Source organism: Brassica napus, chromosome A3, assembly GCF_020379485.1.
Source record: "Brassica napus cultivar Da-Ae chromosome A3, Da-Ae, whole genome shotgun sequence".
Taxonomy (NCBI): domain Eukaryota; kingdom Viridiplantae; phylum Streptophyta; class Magnoliopsida; order Brassicales; family Brassicaceae; genus Brassica; species Brassica napus.
The window spans coordinates 10,054,369-10,062,744 of record NC_063436.1 but is presented as its reverse complement, the minus strand read 5'-3'; the positions used below and the strand labels follow the sequence as shown (position 1 = coordinate 10,062,744).

The 8,376-nt window shown below is 33.5% G+C and overlaps 2 protein-coding genes and 1 long non-coding RNA gene across 3 annotated transcripts; 2 read left to right on the top strand and 1 right to left on the bottom strand.

Moving 5' to 3' along the window:
* The first annotated feature begins 2,865 nt into the window (after positions 1 to 2,865).
* Positions 2,866 to 4,378, top strand: LOC106443577 (ethylene-responsive transcription factor ABI4-like). Its single transcript, XM_013885129.3, has one exon. It carries the CDS (start codon positions 3,001 to 3,003, stop codon positions 3,976 to 3,978), a length of 978 nt encoding a protein of 325 aa, XP_013740583.2. The 5' UTR covers positions 2,866 to 3,000; the 3' UTR covers positions 3,979 to 4,378.
* Positions 4,379 to 5,326: 948 nt separating this feature from the next.
* Positions 5,327 to 6,277, top strand: LOC106438035. The gene is made up of 2 exons (XR_001287371.3): positions 5,327 to 5,941; positions 6,035 to 6,277. It is a non-coding gene; the product is annotated as an uncharacterized LOC106438035 (long non-coding RNA).
* On the bottom strand, positions 6,234 to 7,892 carry LOC106438034 (transcription factor bHLH51-like). Its single transcript, XM_013879070.3, has 2 exons — positions 7,233 to 7,892; positions 6,234 to 6,799 (listed from the first exon to the last, which is right to left on the bottom strand). The coding sequence occupies exons 1-2, from the start codon at positions 7,497 to 7,499 to the stop codon at positions 6,350 to 6,352; spliced, it is 717 nt and encodes a 238-aa protein (XP_013734524.2). The 5' UTR covers positions 7,500 to 7,892; the 3' UTR covers positions 6,234 to 6,349.
* Positions 7,893 to 8,376: the final 484 nt, after the last annotated feature.

Sequence of the window (8,376 nt, the reverse complement as noted above, 5' to 3'; positions counted from 1 at the left end):
AATCTCTTAAAACCGCTAGAAACCGCAACCATCCGCATCCGCAAACTCCCGCAACCGCAACCGCAACCGCTGCGGTTAAACCAGTCAGGCCCTTAGTCAAAAAGAATCCTACTATTTTTATTAATATTTTCAATTTCGTCAAAAACACTTGCCGGATTTGCGATTCGGGGGTTATAAAGTGTTTTCCATCCAAAAATCTTAAACATATTTTCTATAATTTAAAGACATATAATTTTTAGAAAATTAAAATCTAGACCAATATCAAATACATGCAGGCAGGTTTGAAAGTATTATATCGACTTCTTATTTCTTTTTCTTTAAAAGGCCTCCAATTGCATGATTACACAGTAATTTCAAATACTATATATTTGTACTCTTTGACTAAATATATATTTGTATAATTAAATGAGCATTTAAGGATTGGAGGAAAAATGGATTATATAATGGTGTGAGTTCAGTTTTCTTTTTCTTACCCTAGAAGCATACATAAATATCTACGGTACAGGTACGCATTTTAATAGATATTAATTATTTAACATGTGAGTGTTTTCAACATCTACATAACTTTTGTTAAAATAGTGTGTAGTATTGACCAAAAAAAAAGTGTGTAGTATCCCAAATCTATAAATGTTTCCAATTATTATTAATCGGGCAAACTATTTGACTGACGCCAAGTATTTTTCAAGAATGGTATGAAGACTAAATGAGCTGTTCATATATCCATGAGTGGTTTGAATAAAAGCGCAGATATATTTACTTCTGCACTACTCAGCTTCTCTGCACTGTATTTCTGCCCCTCCAGTGGCAGCAGCTAGCAATGCATCTGCAACACTCTCCGAGTGCGCAAATTAATTTATTTTTTTCTATTTCAAAACCCAACTAATAAAGTTGTTTTAACAGTTAAAAACCCAACCAATAAATTGATTTTAGCCGATTCTTTGATTTATCAGTTATGTGTGGACTGTAGGTTTCGAGTATACAACCGTTAACTCTATATGTAATATCAGTTCTGATTTCTAAAATATCTGAAAACATAATCCCTTTCTAAATGTAAGTAGTTTTAGTTAAAACATCAGTTTTAAAAATTTGTTAGTTTTCAAAAAGTATCATTTAATGTTTAAATTCAACAACCATAAAAAATATATATATATTATTTTACTAGTTACACAATATTCAATAAATACATTTCTTTGAAATGTGAAAACAATGTATATTTTGAAACAATTTTTTTCTTCTAAAATTACTTACATTTAAACGAAGAGAGTAAAACATTTGGTATACTATGAATTGAATGAAAATAAATACAATAGAATCTCTATAAATTAATACTCGATAAATTAATAAATTTCGCCGGTCTCAGTTTGAACCGGTTCAAAATTTGACACAAATTGATAAAATAATAAGATAATATTTTTTAGAAAATTCTATGTAAATATATGGTCCACTAAAATTATTAATTGATAATTTATATGTATACATATTTTATATAAGTAATAACATATTATTATATTATTTGCTTTATATTCACAACTGAATTATCTTTATATTTTTTTAACATTTTTTTTTATGAGATTTAGTAATATTATATCTAAAACCATATTTAAGTTCTATGCAATATAACTTATATACACCAAATAATATAATAAAATTAATATAAATATAAATTTCAAATTTCAAAAAAAAATTAATTTCTATACACTAAAATCAAACATTTTTCTTATCTTAAAATAAATATATCTTAAAAGAAAAAATCTAACTAAAAAAGGTTTTGTAAATTAATATCTTTATAAATTAATAAAAATTTTAAATTCCAACATCATTAATTTATAGAAGTTCTATTGTACTTATATTCATAGGTAGAACTTTAGTTCCATTTCTAAAGTATGACGAGGGCTTGATTAATAATTTATTATACTTTATACAGCTGTTTAACAAACTATAACTAAAATCTTCTCTAGTATATTCTATGTTTTTTACTTTTGAAATAGAGTAACTCTAAAATAGAGATATATTTTTTCTAATGTATTTATCTATTTTTATCTCAAAAAATATTTTTTTTAAAAATCTATTAAATTTTACAACAAGTACCTTTATTTATGAGAAATGATAGTTGACTTTATTTACTTTTAAAAAAATTTCATAAAATTATAATTTTGTTTAGACTAAAATGTTCCTTAAATATTATTACGTAAATCAAAAGTGTGATTCTATTTTTAAATAATGTGTTTTAAAAAAAAATAGCTGTCTTGGTTATAACCATAAAGGTTTAAAAGTTAAAGAACTATTTTAAAAATAAAAATATGACTTTACAATAAAGATGAAAATAGCTTAAGAGATGCTATAAGCTAAATTTAACATCACAATTATAGAAACTATATTAAACTTAGTAAATTAAATGGATGTTTGAGACTAATATATGGATTGTCAACATAGACGGATCTGAGATTTAAATATATATATATATATATATATATATATAGTTCATGTTAATTTTAAGAAAAAGGAATGTTTTATCCGACTATTTTCAGAACCGGGTTGATTATCAACACAATGATTAGAACTATTGAACTATGTGAAGTTTATAACACTAATAGATGTTTGGCCTCGTTTTTGTAGACTTGACGTTCAACATCCCAGCTTCAATCATCTTTCCATGATAATCTAGTTGCAAGACGGAACGATTGATCTGTACTTGGCATACAATTCGTTTTTGTGTTTCTTCTTGTATAAGCTTTTTATGTACCTTAGTGACAACAACCAAAAACAAAACTTAGTAAATAATAAAAACAACAAAAATGTCATTGGTGGGAAAACAAATGGGCTAAGTAAGTAAAAAGAAAGAAGTGAGAGTGAAGAGAGTGTAAGTATATATAAAAAGAGAAGCACCGCCCTAATCCACCATTCACAACCGTGACATTCAAACACTCTTCAGTCTCTCTTCCTTCTTGATTCGTCCTCTCAATTTCTTTAATCCATTTCTCTTTCCTTTCTTCTTCATCTATGGACCCTTTACCTTCCCAACAACAACAACACAATCTTGACGATAGTATCCAACAAACCCTAACCCACAATCCTCAAACCGATTCCACCGACTCAACCTCCTCCGGCCAACAACGCAAACGTAAAGGCAAAGGTGGTCCCGACAACTCCAAGTTTCGTTACCGTGGCGTCCGACAAAGAAGCTGGGGCAAATGGGTCGCCGAGATCCGCGAGCCACGTAAACGCACTCGCAAGTGGCTTGGTACTTTCGCCACCGCCGAAGACGCCGCACGTGCCTACGACCGAGCCGCCGTTTTCCTATACGGGTCACGTGCTCAGCTCAACTTATCTCCTTCCTCTCCTTCATCAGTCTCTTCTTCTTCCTCCACCGTCTCCGCCGCTTCCTCTTCTCCTTCTTCCTCTTCTTCCTCCACTCAAACCCTAAGACCTCTCCTCCCTCGTCCCTCCGCCTCCTCCGCCTCAGCCTTTGGTCATTACGGTGTGCCTTTTACCAACAATATCTTTCTTTCTGGTGGGACCTCTATGTTATGCCCTAGTTATGGTCTTCTCCCTCACCAACACCAACAACAACAACAAAATCAGATGACGCAAGTGGGACAGTTCCATCACCAACCGTATCAGAATCTTCACTCGTGTAATAACAATAACAAGATGGGTGACGTGGAGCTCACAGATGTGCCGGTTGCTAATTCGACGTCGTTTCGTCATGAAGTGGCGTTAGGGCAAGAACAAGGAGGAAGTGCTTGTAATAATACCAATTATTTGATGGAGAATATGAATTCTCTAACTGGCTCGGTAGGTTCAAGTCTATCAATATCCACGGCCGTTGTTGATCCGGTTAGTTCTATGGGTATGGATCCGGGTTATAATATGGTTGGTGATGGATCTGCTACGGGTTGGCCTTTTGGCGGAGAAGACGAGTATAGTCATTGGGGGAGTATGTGGGATTTTGTTGATCCCTTCTTGCTTGACTTTTGATCATATGGCATCGATTAGGAACCCTAAAGGTCGGTCAAGACCATTAAAGATTCTGAGGATTCATTTTTGAAAGGAATCAAGGAGATTACACTCGATGAGGAGCTTTGCATGCACAAGTTTGGAGGATTTTTTACATATAGATAATTAAGAGGATGTTTTTACTGCTTTGAAGATTTTTTTAGTATATTTTCAGGGAATTCGTAAAGGAGATTACGGTTCCAATAAAGTATATACATATGTGGAAGAGGAGGAGAACGGTGGAAAGTTTTATGCGAGTTTATTGGCACTTCATAGAGTGCCTCATAGGATGATATTTTCGATTTTGTTTGACTTTCAGAGGTTTATATATCTCATTTTATCTCTGAGAGTTTTATTTATTTATGTGTACTATTAGTGATGGGCCTAACTCACACCCAAAAGCTAACTCAAGAGTGGAGGTTTACCCATACACTTATATATTGCCCAAAGACCATCATCCCACACGATGTGGGACTCTAATAGCCCCTCTCGAGATGTGGATGGGAAACGGTCCAATCGGAAACAGCCCAAGTCCAACATCTCGGACATACCACAGCAAGATGGGCCATTTGTACAGACTACATAAGTAGGAAACTGTTTATATGGGAAATCATCTGCTGGGCTTTTACCATGGGCTCTGATACCATATTAGTGATGAGCCTAACTCACACCCAAAAGCTAGCTCAAGAGTGGAGGTTTACCCATACATTTATATATTGCCCAAGGACCATCATCCCACACGATGTGGGACTCTAATATGTACGCTTAAGTTTGAATTATATATACTACATATGAATGAAGGGAAAATATGAGAGAACACGTTTCCGAGGAAAGGTCACCTCCGGATGCATATATTGTTTTGTTTGTATATCATCGATAGTACTAATGGATGATCATTTGCTGTCGATGGAGGGTTTGTAGCTAAAATATACAATATATATTTAAATAAGTTTTGTAAGCTATAGTTATGTTGCTTGCAAATCAACAATGTGTGTTTTAATTATTTTCTTTCGTAGAATACCGTCATGTATTATATAATACTCTTTTGTAAGTGTGATTTTGAATAGTTTCTAGTATTTGATAAGAATTTACTATTCCAAGTTAAAAAGAAACTCCTATGACTCTTCTATTATGTGTAGGACAGTTACATGGATATAAACAGATACCTACTTTGTTGCTTATTTATGATCGCAGCGCACCAGGTCGCATATTGGCCATTACAACTCCATCGCTGCTGATTCAGTTCCAATGGTTGCAATGAATTGTTAAGTCTTCAAAGTTTATGGACTTGATTTTATCATAGCTCTCTTTGTGACTTCCTTGTGTATTTGGTATTAAAGCGTATTATAATTTCTTTTCTCTAATCGAACAAAGAAAATAGAACACTAGAGGTTCTTTTCATGTGTATCTTTTAGCTAAGGTTTTCATCATATGTTGTTTTATTATTGAGATGTTTTATAACAACAGTAGTCAACACTGCTAGAATTATACAAGAGAACAACTCGTTTATACAAACTTACACCAAGCCGGCTATCAAATATGTAAAGACACATATTTCATATAAGGATGACAAAGCCCAAAAACACCAGAGCGAGCTAATTAAGAAAGCTATTTTCTCTCCAAACCTTTGGTTCTATATCACTCATGTCCAGTTGTCTTAGTAGATTCTGTAAACAATGATTCTGCTTAAAAGCAAATAAATTCTAGTTGGCAAAAGAAAAATTTCTAGCTTAGAAATTAATTAACAATCATTCTTCTAATTTCTTTAGAGTTGGGGAATATATTAGCGTTAAGGCCCAAACGCTTACAACGTTAAGGCCCAAACATCTAGCTAGGGTTTTCAAGGGTATGGTATATATTCACAGTGACGCTTCATTTCTTTTCTTGTTACCGTCACCGTGAATCCGCGTTTTGAGAAAAAAGAGTCTCCACCATGAGAGCCAAGGTACGTTGTCCATCTTCCTAATCCTCTCCAATACATTCATCTGTTTATCACTCTTCTAAGCCACATTTTAAATCGTGTTTTTTTTTTTTGCAGTGGAAGAAGAAGCGTATGAGGAGGTTGAAGAGGAAGAGACGAAAGATGAGACAGCGATCTAAGTAGACATAGAGAGATTCCAAGTCTTTTCAATCTGCTTCCTTGTTTCTGTTACTTTCCCTAAGTACTTTTGTTTGATCTTGTTTCAGTTTTATGTTTTCTTGGCTTCGTTCTTGTCGGATTTGTATGGATCCTCCACTAATGTTAAAGCTTTATCTACCTAATCACATTTTCACCAGTTTATTTACAATTCTTGCAATAGCTTATAACTTTAAATTGCTAACAAAACAAATGTGTTTGTATTCTACTAAGATATCACTGTGAGTAGTTAGAAGAGAGGAACCATCTCTGCCTTTTGCTTCTGATCCTACAAACCGATGAAGTAGTCAATGATGTGATTCGGTTCAACGCAGCGCATAGAGATTGCTTTAGAGCTTTCGCTGATGTAGTAGTTGCTGTTTCTTTTAAGATGAAATTGATTCTCATTCTTCCTCCAACGCAGATAATCTCACCTTGTATTGTCTCGAGTTTAAACTTTGTGAGAACGCTAACGATCTCTGAGATTGCTTCGGATTGATCTGGACAGCAGAAAGAAGCTTTGAAGATGGTTGTGTCTTGGTTAAAATCATTGGAGATGGTTTCAGGCAGGACGGTTACTTCGTCTGCTTCTGTTGGAAGATCTTGGAAGATTGGAGATTCTTTTGCTTCTTGTTTGAGTTCCTTCACTTGTTCAATCACGCTTGCTAAGAGTGCTGCTTTGTCTAACTGTTTAAGAGTCAAAACCCGGTTTACTTCAATTAGATTTCATTACTAAACCGCAACATTGTGAGACGACAATGCGAGATAAATGATGTGATTTGATTTAAAGAGGTGTCTTGTCTGTAAACAACCACCACATATGTCGAACCGACTCAGATAAAAAAAAACGGTTTACTCAAATTGAATTAGTTTAAAGCCAAACATTCAAATCTCTATCTTGCTGATAATTTAAGACATTATCCATTATCACATTACAAATAAAGCAACAACAATTTTGCATAACCGAAATAAGGTTAAAAAACCGGTTTTCAAAAACCGGAATTGATGACTAAACCGAAAGCATTAAGCTTAGATCAAAACCGGTTTGCACAAACCGAATTGGATGACTAAATTGAAGCTTAAAAGAACATTATATTTCTGTCTGAATAAGGGGTGTTACCTTGTCGGAATCAGGGACGAGTTTCCGGAGCGCGGAGAGGTGAGAATTAATACGGTCACGGCGTCTCTTCTCCGCTAGACGGTGGCTTCTTGAAACCGACTCAGCCTTGTCGTTCCCACCGACTAATTCATCAGAGGAACCAAGGTTAAAGCGGCTAAGATCAGAATCTGAGGAACCAGGTTGTAATAATGACCATGAGACCATGTTATATGGACTTGTTGAATCAGACCACTTGGCTGCTGCTGCTGAGTCGTACGAGTTCTCCATCCCCGAGAAAACCAATATACTTTATTTTCTTATTTTTAAATTATTAAATAGTATATATTTTTTTGTTTATAGTATTTTTTTGTGTGGGTAGATTCTGAAACTCAGAACTGAAAGAGGTGCTGTGTTTTTTGTTTTGTTTGGAAGATGTAAGTGGAACTGAGTTAGATACTCGGGTTCGATCTAAATAATGAAAGGAGGAGAAACTAATGTTGATGGTGATTGGTATGATACTACTCATTCTAGACTTTTATTGGTCTGTTTTTTCCTTTCATCATCAATTTTTTTTAAAAATGATCTGTTTTCTTGTAATTTTTCTTATTTTTTTAAATTTTATATAGCCGCAATTTTGTGTTGAATTTTAATTTATTTTTCTATAGTCGGGACAGGATTTGAGTATGTCACATAAATTAAATTGGAATTATAAAATGTTAGATATTTTGTAATTTGATAGTTATCTACGTGTACAAAAAATTAAATTGAAATTATAAAATGTTAGATGTTTTGTAATTTGATAGTTATCTACGTGCTCAAAAAAAAAAAGATTTATCTACAATAGGAATGCCACACAATGATTTTTGTAGGTAGTGTATCTTGGTTTTAACCTTGATGTATATGACTAGTCTTTTTACCCATTTGAACACATGCTATTTTGTTGAATGAGTACTTATTGGGGTTGTTGTTTTTTTTTTGACAAAGAAAAAATCGAAACGTGTTTATATCAGTTATTTACTTTGAACCTCACACATCTAGCATAACAGTTTCAACTTTCAACCGTAAAACATCTACAATATAGGTTAAATGAGTTTTTATTGCTATCCGAAATCTCAACCTAATGTGTGGTGTGGGTATCACAATTTTTTTTAATGATTCTAATTGT

Excerpts from the sequence above, each read along its gene's own strand:
- LOC106443577 (XM_013885129.3), top strand. The coding sequence starts at position 3,001 with ATGGACCCTTTACCTTCCCAACAACAACAACACAATCTTGACGATAGT.
- LOC106438034 (XM_013879070.3), bottom strand. The coding sequence starts at position 7,499 with ATGGAGAACTCGTACGACTCAGCAGCAGCAGCCAAGTGGTCTGATTCA. Across the intron at positions 6,800-7,232 it reads TCGTCCCTGATTCCGACAAG|TTAGACAAAGCAGCACTCTT; the intron begins GTAACACCCCTT and ends ACTCTTAAACAG.